Source organism: Symphodus melops (assembly GCF_947650265.1).
Source record: "Symphodus melops genome assembly, chromosome: 13".
In the NCBI taxonomy this organism is placed as follows: domain Eukaryota; kingdom Metazoa; phylum Chordata; class Actinopteri; order Labriformes; family Labridae; genus Symphodus; species Symphodus melops.
The window spans coordinates 17,777,766-17,798,656 of NC_136703.1; the positions used below are offsets into that span (position 1 = coordinate 17,777,766).

The following is a 20,891-nucleotide window of genomic DNA, read 5'->3' on the forward strand; positions in this document are numbered from 1 at the left end:
TCAACTATGGTGGAAGTGTGGCGAGGTGTGGGTCAGCCAACGCGTTGCCATGGCAACTCAAGAGGTTGAAAAGAGGTGAGCGTGAGCGATCTTTAATGAATCCTGCTCGGTGTATCCAGCCCGCGTGTGTTTACTGAAGACTCTCGACCTGAGCAGGGAACACCTGTTTTATTGCCAGAGTCCGCAGTGATGCTGAATCAGAGTGCAGACAGCTCCTCACTCTGCCATTTTAATTAGTGTGCTGATGGACAGTCACCATGGAGATTCAAAGCAGGACAAACCTGTCATCTATAGCTCATTAGAAGACAATAAGAAGATGCATAAATCCCTCTCAATAACAGGTACAAATAAGCTTCTATACTCAGAGTATAGATGCATTTAGGAAAAATGGCCCAACAAACAACTCATCTACTGTACAACACACATCTCTCTGAAATGGCTTCACAACAGCAGCTAAATCCACTTATCCTACATTTTCCTCTGCACTGTAATCATATCTGAAAGAACGTCGAGTGCTATGAAAGACGGCTAAAGTTTTTCCTTCCATCACCTCAGTTTAGAGTATAATCGATACCCGTAAAAGCCCATTAGTGATGATGTCAAGATGAAGCTTAGGAAATTATTTCTTGTAATAACCTGGCTTCTTCCTACATTTTTTTCCTAAACTCTCACAAACAAATTATTTGGGCTTCAAGAAGACTTTTAACAACTTACGAAAACTTGCAAAGTGTACTTTATCATTGCACCTAACTGGTTTCATCTGTGAAAAAAACCCCTTGTGAGACAGAAGTCTTCGGTTGAGTTGATTTCAGTAACTAATGTGACATTGCATTGCAGTAACAGTTACCTCCTCCAATTTGTACGTGATCATGGTGAAAGCTCTGAAGACGCAGTCTGTGGAGCCGGTGATGGTGATGATTCTCTCTGGACAAGAGCCCTCTGAAATGTTGACCCGAGCGCTGCTCTGTGGAGACACAGGTCAGTTTGATGTTAGTAGAAATACAGTAACTATTATTATCATGTTAAAGTGAGGTTAAGTTTAAGAGATTAATTGCACTCTCATGTCTGATGGTTACAGTAAACATGAAGCTACTTTAAACAAGCTGTACGTTAATTAATTTAGCTTAGTTTTGCATGGTGAGCAAGCAGCAAACTCTGGTATCGGAAAATGTAATGCAAAAGTGCAAGGATGCAGTTCCTCGTCTGTCCACTTGGGGCTGGCTCCAAATGCCCCGTTTCTCACATAGGCTACACACCCATATTAAGCATTTTTAATATGGTGTCTGCCATCATTAAGATGCTGTCACATCCACAGTACATCAATGTTTTATACTATCTATTAAAAACAAAAAAACAAAAACTACTTGTTTTATTCTGTTTTTTGTGAGGATAAAAACAAATGATATACAATGTGTTACTTTCTTAAATAAGGTATTGCTGAACTGTGGATTGTGTTAACTGTGGAGAGAGTTGTGTCATCTTTGTGTTTAGTTGTTATGCCAACTAAGCTAATTTTAACTCGTGTCTTTTTCTTTGTTTAGATCAAAATGAGCTTAACAAACAGAAATATATTTACAGGGAAACTATTAACCTGCCATTGTCCAAAGCTTACTTTACCATCAAACAACTTCAAATCTTGCTCGTTAAGGCTATTTTTTTAAGCGTTCAATGGTTGCTATTTTGCTATGCTTCTTATGCTAACTAAGCTAATTGGCTATTGACTGTACCTATACAAATATTTCTCTTTGCAAAAAGCAGTTTATTTTCAGAAAAGTCCTACTTTGTTTACTTTTGTGTTTTAATTATAAAAAAAAGTGTTCAAAGTGTTGGGTGACATGTTGTACAGTGCAGAACATTTACAGATAACAAAGTCAAGGGAGCTAAAGGAGGTGAGACTAAATGCTAAACAGCACACTTCTGTATCTCCGACCAATAACCTTATAGAGTTTCTCCTCTGGGTTTAGCCCTCAGACAATCAATCCCTCGCCCTCCTCTCCTTCCAGTGTGTGTCCTTGTGTTTCTCTGATTTTAAATCACATGAGCACACAGCGGACAGAGCTCTGACCTCTGCCACATTTTTCTCCAGTCACTCTACTGAGTCATGCTCCCACTGACTTTTTAACGCCCGAGGAGCAAGTGACAGGATGAGGCCTTGCAGTCTGGAAGCAACAAAAGCTGAATGAATGAATGAATGAATGGATGGATGGATGGTTTATCCAGCAGCCTTGCAGGGCTACATTGTCCAATGACCTCACTCCTCCTCTGTTTATCCTTCTGCCTCATAAAGTAAAACACAGAAGCCTCACAGCCAGAGAAAGAATCAAATGTAGTGCAACAGTGTCAACCTAATTACGTTTTAATACTGAGAGTTAACCAAGCGGCATTAGTTTGGCTGCACCCTTGAGATTTAAGGAGAGGGAATGGAGGGGCAGATGGAGATTAAAAAGGCAGTTGTTTCAGGGAAGAACAGGGATTTGGTAGGAAGGAAAGTAGCAAGAGATAAGGTCGTGAATCATGAAGAGCGATGATTCAAATTGAAAAGGTGCTGTTAATGCGCTCAAGGCAATTTGGACAATGTTTCAGTTCGGTGTGCTTTTCAGACTCAAAAACAGAGTTTCACTATTATTATTCACAAACACTATACAGCTGAGATAGTTTAAGAAACCTTCCGACATGGAATTATTTTGTCCTCCAGAAATAAGCCTACTGGATGTGAGGTCAAAGAGAAAGGAGAAGAGATTTGGCTAAACATGCACACAGCTAGTCACTCAAAAACACTTTTCCTGCATATTGTGTAACTTGCTGTGCATACAGTTAATCCTGCATACTAATACTAAGGCAGGCGCTAAAAAGTTGACATGGTAAAGGTTCCTTACCTCTTCTCGTATTCGTTTCACCGTCTCTCCTTTCTGGAAAAAGAGAAGATGAGGAATTGTTTAAGAAAAACCCCCCCACTTATTTCATCACGTCCCCGCCCTAAAAGTGAAACTGGAAATTCAAGCCATACAAATCTGAAAATGACTGGAATTTAACGAAACAAAAATCCAACCAGTCTAAAAAACAAATTTCTTTCAAATATGTCTGACTCTCTTCTAGCTGTATATAGAGTGTGCATTTATACCTCCTGCAAGGGATGAGAAAATGTTGTCAACATTTTGTCCTCTGCTAGTTTTTGGATCGCTTATTTTTCTTTTTCCTGTCTTGTGTTTTCTTTCAACTAAGCTGTCATACCTCCGTTCACACCTTTGAGCATCAAGGACAACGACTTCCTTTCAAGAGCACCCAAAAAAACCTCACACCATTTTTAAGATTTTATTCGAGGTAAACTTATTCTATGTGGTCCGTTCTGGCCTTGGTGTCTGTCTTCTAATGATGGGAGAGTGATGAGAGGGGGGAGAGAGAAACGGCTTGCAGCTTAGAGTGGCAAGTTATTAGCCCAAGTACTGCAGATCAAGTGTCTCTCTGTGGAGCCGCATGGTGTATGCCAAGCTCATCTCTCTGTTGTTTCGCTCCTTTTTCCTTTCACTATCTATTTTCTCCTGATTTCTGCAACACATTGCAGCATCCATTGTGACATTTCTCTCCAGCACTCCTTTTTTTCATCATTGGTCCCTGTTCCTCTTCCTATTGATGTCTTTTGTAGGTGTTGCATTACAGGGCGGGATAGCAGGAGCCACTGGAGCAACACAAGGCAGCCAACCCCCCTCCCAACAGACGCTCGAAGTGCCACAAGGGGCCAACGGTAATACGTCTTAGGAGCTCAGTTTCAAATGGAGGCTTGCCTTCAATGCACTGATGTTTTTGTTTGATGGATTACTGTGGTGCATTATGGGAGGTGTGGGCAAGTCTTAAGAGGTTTTCATATAAGGCAATTACATTTAGGGTGGGGATATTCTAAATAGGGATTGTTTCTTAGATGGCTTTGTTTACTGTGGATTTGACAAAGTAGAATAAAGACAAAGAAAAAGAAAATCGACAAAGGCACACAATAAATCCACAAAGTGGTCCTGGATAGGACAAAGAGAAATACTTAAACATTTTATTAGAGTACATCCAAGTGAAGCACGCTGTGGGAACTTAAGGTTTGATAAACTCATGAGAATATTAGACAGTATAAATGCAGCTTTGATTTCAAAGAAGAATGGAATAAAAATAGGAATTCTCACCTTTCCTATGATGCTGCCAACCTCCTACAAGACAAAAGACATAGTTGATTACAAACCAATAGAAAGTCTTTTTAAAAAGAAAAAAAAAAGGAGCCTGGTGGTTAGTTTGTATGTCCCATGTACAGAAGCAACACTCATTCAAGCGGGCTTCCCCGGTTCGAATCCGACCTGTGACTCCTTTCCCACGTCATTCCCCTCCCTCTCCCCTCCACGATTTCTGTTTCTATCCACTGTCCTGTCTCTAAATTAAAGCAAATAAACCTCTGTAGAAAAAAAGAAGAAATATTTCTGATGTATATAGTACCAATTCATTATTTATCACTTCTTTGTTTTTTTTATTCATGAGGCTGTGGCAAACCTTACGCTTAAGTGAGTCCAAAGTGCTCTGGCATGCTCTCGCTCATTTATGCACAACGTGAGCAAAAAGAGGGTTTGTACCTTTCCGTGCATGAGCAGTCGTAGTGTGAGGGTCACTCCCAAGCCCCCGTCTCCAAAGTCCTGCTCACAGTTCATAGTGGTGTGGGAGTGGCACTCAGGGAGACGCATGAACAAGGCTCATTCGCTGGTCACACAGTCAGACGAAGGCCAGCACTCGTTCTCTGGCTCTCCGAGGTCCTTCAGTGCTGCTCTGCAAGAAAGAAAGAACGACTGAGTTTCAAAATAAAAGCCTTCACTAATATAGAAGGAATACAGTCTTCCATCCTGCTAAAGATAAAAGCGGCTAAAATTAAAACTAATGGCTGTGGTCTAGATAATTCTTCAGAAGCCGCCTACGTCGACTGTATTGAAGTGCATTGTTAAATGGAGGATAATTCGACGAGATCAAAGATGTTTGCATAACAAGGAAACAAATCCAAGCTTCGTTCAAACACAAGCAGGGCTTCTGAAAACAAGTACATGTGAGGATCCTCTTCATTCGTTTGAGACAATGTGATATTGATTCACAACAAGTCATAATGAGGAACCGGAGTCTGTGTGCAGGACATTGACCAGAAGCACCAACAGTGTCAGCGATGTTGTAGTCACTCAGAGATTTTTTTTTTTTTTTAAACAGACTGTGGGTGGCCATCAGTGACTAATACTCCATCTCCGCCTTCATTAACGACAACTCGCAGTGAGCGTAGTGATTTTTGGAACAAGATGACAACAACAACGGAAAAAGAAAAAAAAAAACAGAATCACAAAATGCTTTCTGATGAGCTCCAGATCATGCGAAGTGAATCAATGTGTTTTTTATACATCAGAATATGCTTGGAGTCAATTTCAGGGACCTGCTTTTATCCTCTCCGTCAAAGTCACTCAAAGGACAGAAGTGGAGGAAAAAACTCTGTTATGAGGAGACAAATTATACACAGACGTTAAATAAGAAGCATCTGTACCGCTGCCAGAATGACAATGTGGTAGCAGCTACGTGCATGTCAGGGCTTTGACTTACGCGCCGATGATTCATGTGAGTCACCTGACTGCTCACAGGCTCAGCTTGATGTGTTTAATTAGTTCAGGGAATAATTGGTCTTGTTTACATTTGTCAGCAGATAGATCAATATAGATATCAATAAAAAGCCACCCTGTGGAAGCTGTGTGACATGCAGAACTTAAAGGCAATGATCATTTCTAATGATGTTCAAGAGGACAAACTGCGATTTTGGCTTCACTTAATTAAATTTTTCTTCAAATTGATTAAACAGAACGAGTCCTAATTAAATGGATTAAGCCATTATTGTGTTGAATGTAAAAAAACAGCATACATTTATCATTACAACATCCCAGAAATCTAATGTGAAGTCTCCATGCGTCTAATTTTCAGTCTCAGACCAAAACTGATTCAGTTTATATTTTCTATAAATCCAAAGAGCGGCCGTGCATCCTCATACTGAAGAGGATCATGTTCTGTTTGACTTCAATAAGAAGAAAAGCAGCACGTATTCATCATTAGAGCTGCTGGATGGTTGCATCACAAACACATTCCTCTTCATCTGCAACTTCAACTTAAAAAAAAAAAAAACACAGCCAATCAGTTATTCACACACACTTCACACAGTGATTGGCCAGCTGTTTGCTGCTGTGTCAGGATCCTGTCTCTCAACCTTTCTCTCATCTCGTTTTTTTTTTTTTTTTTAATTATTCTTGACACAACTCTGTCGATCGCATGTAAACAACCTGAGTGCAACACTTTGAACATCTTCCAGGAGAGCTGGTCTGAACCCCGATTTGAAAAACATAACGGCTCAATGAGCATTAAACAGAATTTGATGTTTCTTGTAAAAGAAGAAACACGGAGCAGCTAACCTGAATCCTTTCCAGACAAACGTGTAATTATCGGTATTGAGCTACATCCATCAAATGGATTTTACAGAATGTTTTGTCAGGGTGCTAACATGCAAGCAATGACAACGCTAACATGTAGCTTTTGCAGGCCTGGTATTTTTGGATCATTTTAGTCTTTTGGATACATCATCTTTGAACCTTGAGAAATGTGCACAAACAAAATGGAACCTATCCATGAGATGGAAATTGAATGGATAAGTGAAAAGCTTGACATGCTAACGGCATATTGATTGGTCTAAAGATCACCAAAGTGAGTACGAACTATCGTCTGGGCACTTTGAATGCTTGCAACAGATTTCAGAGCTGTCGCTGTTAAAAAGCTCGAAAATAAAAAGAAATGTTCCAACTCAGAGTGGCACTGAGGATGTAGTCAGGTGATCTCGACGTTACAACACTGAATCAGTGTCTGTAAAGAATGTGCTGGTAGTGCATGGAGGGAAGGTACATACACGCGCTAGCCTGCTAATTGGCTTGTGATAATGGCGCCGCTGTACAATGAGAAGTACACTTTGATTTGAAAGATTCACCTCACACTGGAATCTTTGATCTTCACGGAGGGTAAGCTCTCACATTCAGCAACAACAACAAGAACACAGCAATAAAAGCCATCCTCTCCTTTTTCACTCATCAAGGCCACTTGTTTGTCTGCCAAGTACATTCCAGCCAGCCTACAGAGCCACTGTACACCAACCCACTGCTGCAACCCCGCTGACACAGTCTGACATGTGTGTGGGCATTTTTTTTTTTTTTTTTTTTTACATATAAATTTGCATGCCGTCGGTGGATTTGGTGAGCTCTGTAAGGAGATCATGTTTAATAAATGGTTGTTATTTTAAATGAGATACGATTCCTGAGAGAGTTTTTGGAACTGCAGAAAAAGGTTTATTGCTTTTGCTTAGCGCACAAGGCCATCGCTGCTCTGCTTACTTATTTATGCAGCGAACGCTTGCAAAGACATGTTTGAAAGCTCCGACACATCCCTTCTTCACAATGTCACAGAGCTCGCCTGCATGTATGGGCTCTTACACTCCCGTCATGGCAGCGGCACAATCTGACATGCCGTGCTGCAGAAAGTGGGGCAGAGCGTCGTTTCACTGGATTAGATCATCGCACCAAATCAAACTTCCTGTGTTTCTGGAAGAGGCGCTCTTACGATTGACTTATAAAACTATCAGTTAGAAGCTTATCTCCATACAATTTCCATAAATATCAAACAAAGCCCAGGGGGTTGACTGGAGATAAACAAAAAAAAAAATGGAACATTTTGCTCCCTGTCAGCTACAGATGAAAGGCCAAATAATTATGAAGCTTAGCTTGATCGATGCATCCTGAACATGTGTTATCAGAGAGCACATTTTGTGCAACCCGTGGGCTAACTTTATTATCTTTAGGCACCGAGGGGCATGGCTAAAATGTTAGCTCTTGATTGCATTAGGAGCAAATGGTTGAAGGGATCATTATGTGCAGCTCTGTGGGTTGATAACAAGGCATATGCTCTGTGTCTGCGTGAGGGCGGAGAGCGTCTGAACTACTCATTTCCAGAATCCCGAAGCAACAGCGTTCCAGGATGAACAGAGCCCCTCTGTTCGAAATTAGACCCACTAACTCAGCACAGGGAATTAGCAAATGTGCAAGCTACATCGCAAAAGCGGCAAGAATACAGTCGGAGCAGGGCGAGAGAGGCAGAGAGACAGCGCTGTCACTGAGTGTGTAACCTTGGTCCTACTCCGCCTGACTGCACCCTGCACTCAGGCGCTCCTCGTTACCAGTCACTTTTATTCATCTTTTATACACGGAGTGAGGCATCACTCGGTTTGCCAAATGACGGACAAAGAAACAAAATGGACATAAGAGGCCGGCACAGTCTGCTGTGGAATAATTAAAAATAGAAACTAGAATCCATTTGACACGCCACAGAAGCAGCTTCTGATCAAAAAGGATGACGATTCATCCAAATGATCTGAAACACCAAAGAACAGAACTCGACTGTGTAGAAAGAAAGCAAGAACAGAAAGACATACATGGATGAATACGTGTCGCAAGTCTTGAAGAAAGAATCAGTGGGTTCACTGAATTTCAAAATAAGTAAGCTGCAGGGTTTCTTACAGGAGTTAAATCCTTCTAATTTGTTGGTTTCACTTTTCAAATGTAAACATGAGCTGCTTCTCTTTGTCATAAATGAGAGTACAGGTAAATGATATATCTTTACATTTGGAATTATGATCACACAAAACACGACAGTGGAAAGAGAAGAAACGAGTACGCTGTGATTTTTAAAAAAAATCCTTTTTTTGTTTTATTGACTCAAATTGTTTTAATCCAAAACTGAGATGCAGAAAATGAGGACCAGATTCGATCATACTACAGATAATCTTTAGATTGAGTCCTTTAAAGAATAATACCTTTTATTAGGGCTGGGGGTCTTTGGGTGTCTCACGATTGAATTTCGATTCCTGGTGATTGGATTCAGAGTCTATTTTCGATTCAAAATGAAGTCTGTTTTTCAATGAGTCCAAACTTCAGGATTGACTCCCGTCATCTGTGAGACCGACTGTATTTCCTGCTGCTCCATTTGGCATTGTAGTGAGTTAAAGAGTTAGCCTTAGCTCTTAGCATGGAGTGACTGATTAGCCCAAAAGAAAAAAGAAAAAAAAAAAGGTTTTTGGAAGTTACATATCGATTTAAAATCCCAGAAGATAACAATCTTTTTTTTTTTTGCCAACCTCTACCTTCTATGTGTAGAGTTTAACATGGCCCCTCTGACACCTTCAAAAAAACACATTGATATCACAACATATTAAACATGAAATCATAAAAATAAAAAAAGACCAGATATTATCTTTAGCGTAACATTATTAACCTAATTTAAAAATATATATATATTAAAAAATGATGACCCACTTACACCACCAAAAGATGTTTAAAGTAGACATTTCCTTCAGGATATCCGAAGGTGTGTTTCTATCGTCCCTCAATGACGCGTACATCAAAGACGTCACGAATAAAAGCAACCAGCATGCATCCCTTGACAGCCAGCAGCAATCTTTGTTTTTCTTTCCATGTTTTCAGGAGCGCAGAGAGCGCGAGATGAAGAGGATGAGGTACAACCTGCTTGTCTGGAAAAGTGGACACCTGCTCTGAGGCCGCCATGTCCCTCACACACCCGGCGAACAGACGGCTGAGAGGAAATGAGGAAGGAATGAGGACAACATGCCTGGTCTCCATGGTGATTGACGGAAACAGGGTCCCCCCCTATGCATACAGTAAACGCAGGGGCGTCAGGGGGTATTGAATGTCTGCTCTATGAACAAACACAGGCAGAGAGGGATTGGGTGTCCCCCGGGTGGGCACATATAGAGCAGTAAGTGAGAGGGTGACAACGTGTGCACACGCGCACGGGCAGGCCAAGAGGTGAGAGACCATTTACACACACACACGCTTGAAGGACCCCTCCGATGCACACATGGAGACAGACAGTCAGACGTGTGCGCCAAAACAAAACACACCCGTCCCCGCTTACAGCTGCTGGGATGAAAGGAGCCAACAATTCACACACACACACACACACACACACACAGGACACAAGAGACACTTTGATGTGCTGAGAAGTTCCACGGGAGGAACTTTCTGCAGCGATCTGTCGTGATACACACTCAAAGTGCTGCCATGTTTGAGAACACGCGATGACACAATGAGAGCGTCGTGCCCCGAGATGACGACGACGACGATGATGATTGCGATGAGGGAGAAAACGCGTACAGTGCAACAGGGGGAGTAAACGCAGCCCTCCTTCAGCAAGTGGTCCGACTTAAATGAGACCTTCTGGGAGTGAACGCATACAAACATGCCGTCGACGAATCTGACTGCAGACTGTGTCAGAGAGTGTATTTGGACGCTCTAAATAGAGGAAGCTTCAGGACTAACACTGCCTCAGAGAACACATTCGACCCGGAATACTTACATTTCAGCAGGATTTGAGCTCAATGCAGGGACTTCTTGATTAAACGGACTCGATTCCATGTGAATGAAATATTCAAGGGGGAGGGGGAGCTTTATGTTTGGATTAGCTTTACCCACATAACAGCCACCAGTCATGCTGCGATTCATCAGTTCTGTCGCTTTATGAGCCGTGCAGCCGAGAGAAGAGCGTATCCACGGCACAACCTGGAGCTCTTGTTCAAATGAGGCATACTTACACTTTGCTGTAAACAATGCTGTTTAAAAAAAAAAAAAAAAAGCCCCCAGAAGTCTCTTGAAATCATCGTTTGTATTTGTCTTTTTTTTTTTTTTTCCCCACCAATGCAAATGAAATATTCATGACAACATTTGCAACAAACAGAACACAACTTACTTGTTTCTCCGTCTCTCTCTCTCTCTCTCTCTCTCTCTCTCCTCAGGACTGTGTGACTGAAGCAACAAACACAGAACTTGCAAAAGATTTCGGTTTTAAATATTGCCAAATATTTGGAGCATGGAAATCGCCTACTTTAATCCACTGGGGGGGAAGAAAAAAAAAAACACTGTAAAGGAATCAAATCTAACTGGGTCAAACTTTGGTTTATGAAGGAGTGTGTTGTCGATAGAAGGAAGCAGATTTCTGCCCTCTTGAAGTGCCGTTTTTCTATTTATCAGATACTGTGTGAGTGCGTGTGTCATCATAATACAATATTACATCAGCTTCTTGTCAGACATTTATCCTGCTATCAGTCTGTCACACTGGGGCTTTGACTCCGTTCAATTCAAAGCTTACAATCTAGAGAAGATATCCTGGGCCCAGTTAGGTTTAAATATTCCCCCAAATAAATCAAATATCATTTGGAATATTTTAGAACTGAACTCTTTTCATTAAAAATGATATTGTTCATCAAAAGGTAAAAATCCAAAAACCTAACAATACATATTTTATCCACCCGTGTATTCAGCAGATCATTTTCAGGATAGAGATGTTGATCAAAAGTGTGATCCACCCCTGAAACCGCCTCAGAAAAAAAACAACTCTACGTCTTTAACCGACTTGATTTCTTCCCCCGCCTGCACTTCCAACGTCTCTCCACCGAGCTGAGAGAGAGAACAAATAAAAAAAAAAAAAGAAAGAAAGAAAAAAAAAGCAGCGGACGGCTTTAGTTGTGAAATAGGAGAGGCTTGAAATTAAAGAGCAGTGTTTCATCTCTCACCGTGTCGTGTCTCAGCTCTGTCACGTATAATGGGAGGGGTCAGATCCCTTCGGCACAGAGGGGAACGTCCTCTCCTATCAGCCGTCGGCTTCATCTGGTGTTAAAGCATAACCGTGTCAGCCTGCAGAGCGAGCCGCCTGTCAGCCACGAGGCTCCGGAGAGGTTTATCAGAGCCCCCGGGCCGCCTGCTGCTCCCGGAGCCAGAGAGGAGGCCAACAACCACTGCACCTAAATGTGGGCTGGCGCTGATAAGATTACCCTGAGGCTGGAAGTTTATAATCCAGAAACTGTTGGTCGGTAAGGAGTGAATAAAACGAACTGATTTCCTGCTGATATTAACAAATCTACAGGAAAGTTTCTCATTGGAGGGCGCATTTACACAAGTGCGTGTGGCTGAATTTCGAGCTTCATCAGGTGGTTCTAGTTTACACATACATAGAAAACACTGCATCATTAGTCTGTCTGTGAAGTCTCAGGATTCACAAAACAACAATCTCTCTGTCACTTTTGAAGCATCTGCTCGGAAGTTGAAGTGGATCGAAACGTTTCTCTCGGGAAGTGTTGAAAGAAGATCACTGGCTGAGTGAATGAGTGAGTGAATATGTCGGCTCGGTTATATAATGAGGCTCTAAATGATAGCATGATACGGTCATTTTGGGATCGTTTTATACATTATCTGTGTTGTTCTTCTTCTGGGAGACTGTAGTGTGAAATGCTCCCAGGAAGTGCTGGAATTTTTAAGAGTGTGGGAGAATTAGCTGACATGAAATGCCAAATCTGGATTTTCCTGTTGCTTGATGTCAAATCCTCCAGAAAGCTGCAAAATATTTCTTAATTGAGGTCCAGATTCAAATGACCTGATGCAGGAGTTTGTTGAAATGAATGATATGTTGGGGTGCGGTTAGCCATAGCAGTTATGACACAGGTCCCAGTACATGTATAGAGAGTCTATAGTCGACATCGTGGGTTCAAAGTAAACCTTGGTTCTTTGCTGCATGTCATCCCCAACACTTCCCATCTCTCTTCAGCTGACCTGCCTCATAGAGGGCAAAAGGGCAAAAAGCCCCCAAAAAGCCTCTTCAGGATATTTCTGACAGCTTTTTTTTTTTTTCTTTGAATCTGTAACATGGTAAAGATCAAATCAAACAAAAACACATCCTAATCATAGATTGAACAATCTTTTGGAAGTTGCGATCGAAGTTTGAAGAACATCACTGATGCAAAACCTTTGAAGCAGTGTCAAGTGTTTGGAATAGGCAACGGAAAAGTGTTCAGAGGTTGAACGTGTGATCCGAGGGGTTGAACAGAGTGAATAAAACTGTGTTGGATCAACACCTTTTTTTTTTTTTGATTATCAAAGCGAAGGTTCTAATTCATTACAGACCGTGTAATATTCCAGCCTTGTCCATAATCTGTGTCGCCGTAAAGACGGAATAAAACCGCAATAAAATGCGGATACGTGAAGTCATCATCTGCAGCAAAGTTGTGTGTACGACTTAAGCATTGGAAGTTGTGTCACATATTTACTGATGCAGGAATTTCAGAAACTGCGTGGGATTTGTTTTTGGCTGACATTTGGAATTTGGAGCGATATCAAGCTGTTCTGGAGGATCGTATTTGAAACAAAACACTTTTATCTCCATAATCCCCCTTTACATGCATTTGAGTGGATCTGATCTCAACAAAAACAGATGATTTTGCCTCCATCATACCCTTCACTCTTTTTACTCCACGCGGCGATCTGGCCTCAAGCTGACGATCAACCGTATACGCAGAACTTATTGAGGCTGTCTGTTCGTCTCGAAGTGGGCTGAATCGATACTTTTAGGCCTTCTTGTCACTTCAACTAACACTCGTGTCAATCTGGCTGCACAATCTGCATAATCACGAGTGAATCCAACAGCTAATGAACGGTAATTGACACTCCATTATTGCAGTCTATCCTCAGCCGTCAGTATGTGTGACTGTCAGGCTGCAGCGGTGTTTAGTTAGTTCTGGCTCAGTGCTTATTAATACACGTTCAACCCTGGAGGAGCAGCGCCGCTCTGCGAGAACCATACATTGATCAAGCGTTGATTCTGTTGTTTTCACGATGGCGCTCGCCTCTAAATAAGCTAAACTGGAGTTCCTTCCTCCTTCCCATTATTGCCAGCAGGGATAAAACAGCACAGGCAGACAGATAATGAGTCTTACAGCGCCATGTTTCACTGCTGTCAATAGTTCTCTCCCAAGCGACTGCTGGTTCCAGACACACTGTGACACTGTCTGAGCCTGTATTTACACTGACTTGAGTTAGACGGGCGGCATCAAGGCCCCGAGCCCGTACACTATACTCCACGATACGCCTGTCATTTAGCTCAGCACTTTCTTCTAATGGATGCTGCTAAGAGCCGCAGTCAAGGATCACTGTTGTTTCTCGGAGGCTGCTATATTCAGCCTCTGCCCATTTTGACCCTGTTAGCTTTTTAAATGTATTTTTGTATTTTGTCCGTCCTGTTATGCCTTGCAGCCAAACCAATCGCCCTTGGTAGACAAATAAGCTTTTCACTTACGTCTGGACGTAAGGATGATCACACCGAGGATGTTCCTGTCCATGTAATTTAATGGCTTTTAACAGTTTTTTTTTGTTTTGTTTGTTTTTTGTCATTTTAATTGCTGTCTGTCTGTTGTGAGTGTCATTTCTGCAGGACTCCCTTGAAATGAAGTTGTTTAACCTCAATGGGACTTTTCCTGGATAAATAAAAGTTACATAAATAAATAATGTGGTGTTGTGCTCTCAAAAAATATCTATTCTTATTTTTACAAAGGAGGTGATCATGGCTTAAACCCAGAGTTTATTTTGGCAGCTATTTTACATGAAGTCTTCAGAGAGAAAAAATCTTTTTATTTGTAGTTGTTTTTATTTATCACTGTATTTAATATGACTGAAGTATAAATACTCTCAAAATGTAGTTCAGCTATTTTAGCCACTATTCTTGACAGACATTTAAGCAGCGAGGAGCTACAGACTGAACATTTAAAAAAAAACATCTTTAAGGAGCGTTCGTGTCATAAGGCTCCTGATGATATTATACCATAGAGACATCACTCGCTGCCTGTTCAGGCAAACGTTAGCTAGTTAGCGCTCATTATCACGTTTAGCTTGTGCTCTCACTGTCACTCTGCTTCATGCACACACACACACCTCCTGCTTGTATTCTCAAACACTGATCAAACACAGTGGGAGAATGTCGGACAGCCCACCAATATTATTTTAGTCACAGACTTGTCCTGACAGATTTTATTTTTAAAGATCTATTTTTAACATCGTCTCATCGTGGAAAACATAGTTGTAGAAGAACAATTCTTATCCCGTGTTTTGTTCAAATACTTTTTCGTTAGAAGTTTAATCTGGTATTTAGTCATAAAATCAGAGTTGCCCATTTAAAAACTAAACTAATAACTTACTCAAATATTCTTTAGAATCACTTTGAAGCCCAATTTCTATTGACAAGCTTTCTTTTTCTTTTATTCAATGTGTTTAATCCATTTATTCTTTTTAATCAGACGCCGTTTGATTTGTTTCTTTTATTCTGTCTGATGTCAAGTTATACTAATAAACTTTAAATAAAGACCTTCCTTATGTTACTTTGACCTCCAGCACTTCATTGTGTATTCTCATGTGAAGCGTCCTTGCATCACTCATGCGCTATATGGAGTATTATCATAAACATATTATCATTATTATTATTGAAACTTTTATTTGAAGATTCTACGATGACAGCATTCATTCCACCAAAACAATTCCAAGGTTTAATTGACGATCTTATTGTTTTATACTTGTTATTGATTTCATCTTTTTACTGTTTTATTGTTTTAGGGATTATTTTATTTAACTCGTCGTGACTTGGAAGCAGCTGAATGTTTGGCAGCACTTTGAGTCCAGGACAAATTTCCCTAAGGGGACAATAAAGTGTATCATATCATCACACCTTTAAATTTGAGGACTTAGACTTGGTTTACGCCGTGTTATCCTTCTTTAGGACAAAAAAACAAAGCCTTCTCTGATTCTTATACTTGCTGTACATGCTGTGGTCTGAACATCTGAACCATTTCAACAAAGCCTTCTCCCTGAGAATGTTTGCAAAGGAGCAAAAGAAATAAGCAGTGACGATGAAAACAACAACCTCGACATCACCACATCAAGGAGGAGTGACAAACGTGTGTCTTTTCTTGCTTGTAAAGTGACTACTGGACCAGTCAGATATCACTGAAGTTGCAGCTCATTTCTCCTCTCATTGCTGGGGTGGAGCTCAGCGTCGGGTCGCTTTCATTTCTGATCCCTTACAGAAGGAAGATCTGGCTTTGTACGTCACATGCTGCAGTGCTGTTTTCATTCGATTATACACTTTGGCTTCTCCGGCTTGTTTATCCCTGTGGATTCAACGCAGACATTTTCTCTTCATTTGCCTTGCCTTGACTTATAATGGCATGCTCCTTATTATTAGAGAGCTTCTATTAGCGACCGTATATCATTCGTTATGGTTTTTTTGGCATGCTGGAGAATACACTTTGGTGGGGTATTAACTCCCGCTTTTATCCCATCCCTCTTACTGGATGAAGGTCACTCTCTCTATCTGCAGAATGACTTTCCCCCTCTCTTCCCTTTCATCCCTGCTTTTCCTCCCATCCTCCACACCAGGACATGAGTCAGAGAATCTGACACCTCGGAGGAGAGGAGATGAGAGGAGAGGGGAGGAGAGAGAGAGAGAGAGGGGAGACAGATTGAGAAAGAAATAGGGGGAGATGGGGACAGTTGGAGGGAAGGGAGGCGAGCTGATCGATACCTTTTAGAAACAAGTAACACGAGAAGATGTGGACTGGCCCTGCTTCCTTGACGCACGAGAAAGTGTCTTAAAAATGGCAATTGAATCCTTCAAAGCACAGATGGTGCAGGGTCTCCAATTTTACTGGACAGTGTCTCTAGCGTGGCCGGAAAAAAAATCACATTGTTACCTTTACTGAGTCTCTGGTGTGTCTTCGGTTTACAACAGCGCCATGCATGTTGAGCTAAAACTACATATTACATAAGCTCCTGAACAAACCGAGCACAAACCCAAAAATAGTGCAGTCCCTGTTAAATATTTCAGGCACTCGGCAGCTGAGGGGGGGGGGGGGGGATAAAAAGCTTCTCTCCTTCTTGGTTAGAAAACAGACACGCACACACTGATGCAGATGGCCAATTGAAAGAAAACCTCCATTTAGTGTACTGAAGAGCAAAGAGGATTACTGTCACGAAGGCAGACTCTGAGTGTTTAAAATACAGCACTTAGTCATTGGAGTGGCGTACTTAGCTACACCTATCCTGAAGTCCTGAGTTACTTTGTGTACAGTAACGGCAGCATGAAAGCCGCTATTTCAAAAAGGGGAGGGGGGGGGGGGGGGCGACTCCTGAACTAAATAAATCACGCTCATGGGACTCTCTGAGAGACACAACAGGAGAGTCACGGGGCCCTGCTGGGTCAATCTCCGGAGCTCGACAACACAGTGCTATCTTTTCATAGCAGCCGGGGACAGCCCGCGGCTCTGTGGAGGCGCAGGGTCAGGCTAAAGAAGAGCGGCGGAGGGTCACATTCTGCCTCCGAAGAAAGGCGCTCTTCATTAGAGCGCCGCAACAAAGCCAACAACACTGTTTATTATACGGAGCCTGGCAGATTACACAGAAACACGCAGTCATGGGATTTTTTTCTTTCATTCCAACTTCACGCTAAAAACGCACAAGTGTTAACAATGAACACCGGATTTAAAGAAATAAGAAAATAAATAATAAATCCATCTCATTCAAGCAGAGCCTCAAGAGTGTGTATTTATGAGACATACGACAAGTTGAGGGTTAATCGCTCAAATGCAGGTTAATTGCGACAGGGGATTTATCTCACATATTGGAGAGGAAATTAATTTGTACACAACAGCGCTCCTGTGACAACATCATCTAAATGAACGCCTGAGTGGAGAGGAGGGTAGTGATTTGCCTCTGAAAGGAAAAAAAAACAACAACAAAAAACACAGCTCCGCAAGTTCTCACAGGTTTTAAATCGACTTAAAAGCAATCTGAAAACTCATTTGATACAAAAGAGAAAAAATAAATCTTTCCTTACAATTCAAGCTGTGTGTTTTTAAATGAATCAATTCACTCCTCTGTGTAATTAAAGGCTAAATCATCCAGGAAAGCTCCCAATCAGTAAAAGGTGATTGAATATCCCTGATCTCTCTCTGCAGATCTGTTTTAATAGACTAAAGCTGCTGCACTGGGCCGTTTCGACTTGATGACTGCGAACTAAAACGAAGCATTATGCCTTGTGTTTCCTCCACCCCCCGTTTCACTCTGCAAGAACAGCATCTTAGTAGATGAGAGGGATTATTGGCAGTTCCCAGACGTTGGAGCAGCACGTGTCAGGTCTGCTCTGTGTTATTTATGAAGGCTCTCAGAGCCACCCCCACCCCCTCCCCACCCTCTGCAGCACAGATGCAGGTGGGGTTTCATTATTGGAGGATGCTCTTCTGCCTCTTATTAGATCTCTGACTCTCAGAGTGCATTAAGGAATTGCATTTGGACAGGAAGTCAGCAATACATGGTGGTCTGTGTGTGTGTGCTAGCCTCTGAAAGCGTTGTGTGTGTGTGTGCGTGTGTGTGTGTGTGTGTGTCTCACACAAGCCACATTGTACCTCCTGTTCCTCTTTTTCCTCCTAAATTGTGTTTCCACCTCCTTCGCCACACACACACACACACACACACACGCACAAAGAATCCTGTTCGTTATTGATCTCTCTTATGGGCCGGGAAAGATAAATCTGAATCACGTCCTCCTTCACTTCTCCAGTGAAACAGTCGTTCAGTGCATTACATCCAAATGAATTCTCACTGCTTCCAGTAACAGCCTGTGAAGTGATGTGCATTCTTTCAATTGTGCCCTATATTTCTCTCCACTTTTGTTTGAGCGTGCTGTGTACACAAACACACACACACATACACACACACACACATAAACACACACTCATTGGAGGTGCACATGCAAGATTCATGAGCATCTCCGAGCAGCACGGAAGGACCATGATTTCCTGAATCAATCAGCTGCATGCTCCACCATCACTACTTAGAGGCTGTTTTTATTGATTCGGTTGTACCGAGGAGTCCAAAGCAATGAGTCAGTTTGATTTCGGATGGGCCTGTTGTTCTTACGTGGATAAATAGAGACCAAATATTTCAAAACACGTGACTGGAAGTGGAAAGAGGACATCTTTTGCCCCGTTAAATGCCCATTATTTACAGGCTGTGACTTGTTTCTTGCTGATAAAACACGGGACACATATCTGTATGACTGCCTTTTAAAGATTATCTATGACAAAACTGGACTTGTAGTTTGCTAAATGTGGCCGGAATGCCTCCATTTTTTTTTTCCCTTTCAAGAAGAATCGATTGAACATGTAAAGCTAAAATGTGGCTCTACCTAGAGGTGTGTTTCGTCATATAGGTCAACCTTTCGAGACAGTTTTAACATCCTGTGTTAAGACTAATGCAATTAGGCATCCTCATGAATAATGGCGCTGTCACACACACTCGCTGCCTCAGCACCCACAGGCGCCCACTGTACTGGACTTGTTGAGAATGATCTTTGTGTTCAGGACTGGCCTGGTCCACTTTCATTATCATAAAACCGTCCTCACACACTCACACAAACATTGGCACACAACAAGAGAGTGATTGTGTCCTGGCTCTTTCAGTGTCCCCTTGCTCATCCAGGGACTTTCTTCCATATGCTGGATTAAACAGACCATGCAGTTTATAGCTTCATAATGTAGTCCCGGATGTCAGTTTATACTCACAGAAGTGAGCAAGTAAAATCGCAAGAGTAATTTATAAGGGCAGTAAGGATTGGATGGTTAAATGGGTCTGATAAGGGCTGTAACTCGGAGATTACTCATTGAGACGAGTTGCAGGGAAAATTAGAAATACAAGTCTCAATGTTTGGTTTTATTTGATGGATTAAACTTAGATTTGACAGGAAAGAGCGATAAAGAGTGTCTCGTATTGGATTCGAGCAGTTTCAAATTGGAAAAAATGAGGAACATGTCGTACACGGATGGCTCGGGACGAAAAATAAAAAAAGTGTCTTACCTGTTTTCATGTATGTGATCGCAGGCTAAAGTCTCCCCATGGATCTGCGTTCAGCGGGATTTGTATCCACATAGAGTCCAATGACACGGACGTAAAGAGCGGACTTGTCCTCCCGGTGTGTCAGCAGACTGGAGTGCAGGGCGCCTGTGCGCTGAGGAGTGGAGACACACACACACACACACACACGCACGCGCGCGCGCACACACACTCCGAGAGAGAGAGAGAGAGAGAGAGGGAGAGATGCAAGCGGCGACCACCCCGCTCACTCTGATCACAATTAACCAAGGCAGTCCGCTTGATGCTGAGCTTCCTGCGTGTTGTGTGTCGCCTCGTCTGCTGGAAAGCAGCGCTCTTGTCCCCGCAGAGTCTCCTGTGGGAGCGGTAGAGACGTTCACTGACACATGCGGGATCAGTGAGCCTCTGCGCGGTTCGAATTCATAGCATGGCGATGTTACAATTTCTTAGCTCATTCAATCACACTGTTAGCAAAATTCATGCATTATCGTCATCTTTAGCGAGACAGGGTAAAAAACTAAGGAGGGGGACGTGGTGTTATATTTGCGATTACAAAACAGCGCGGCTGTGATTTATGTTCACTAAAACAGCTTTTTCTACCATTAAACTTTGATGATTTACAGGGAAAGGGCTAGTACACCATGAAGAATAAATAATACGAATTTTCAGCTTGGTTTAAAAGAAGATAAAAGGCTGTATGCATCCTTACTCGGTGGTGTTTTCGTTAAATTGGAGCCCCCGGCATTTTCTCTTTGAAGTTTTTTTCTCTTGCGCGTGCATGAAATCAAACTTTTTCTCACACAGCGCCATCTTGTGTTTTCGTCCTCGTATTGCAATCCTTCCACCATAAACCTTCAGAATTAGAACTGTGATTTATAGCCAAGTTGGTTTGCTCATATAAGGAATTAATTTATCTCTGTTGTGTGGTTCATATAGCCTATCAAATAAAATAAATGACAATAAATAATACAATGACATCATATTATCTACCATACCCTACCAAACGTCTGAAATGTTACATTATTGTTAAATTACAACACTTGCCAGTACAAA

General features: G+C 41.9%; 1 protein-coding gene across 3 annotated transcripts in view; it reads right to left on the reverse strand.

Moving 5' to 3' along the window:
• pcbp4 (poly(rC) binding protein 4) overlaps positions 1 to 20,001 on the reverse strand; it is a 39,073-nt gene extending 19,072 nt beyond the window's left edge. The window contains exons 1-5 of one of the 3 annotated variants that reach the window (XM_079359976.1): positions 19,824 to 20,001; positions 4,605 to 4,789; positions 4,167 to 4,190; positions 2,877 to 2,909; positions 848 to 964 (exon numbers count right to left, since the gene is read on the reverse strand). In XM_079359976.1, the coding sequence (XP_079216102.1) occupies positions 848 to 964; positions 2,877 to 2,909; positions 4,167 to 4,190; positions 4,605 to 4,712 (282 nt within the window). In that variant the 5' untranslated portion in view covers positions 4,713 to 4,789; positions 19,824 to 20,001. Of the gene's footprint in view, positions 1 to 847; positions 965 to 2,876; positions 2,910 to 4,166; positions 4,191 to 4,604; positions 4,795 to 19,823 lie in introns of all 3 variants that reach the window. The other 2 variants (XM_079359975.1, XM_079359977.1) reach the window with 2 other exon arrangements.
• Positions 20,002 to 20,891: the final 890 nt, after the last annotated feature.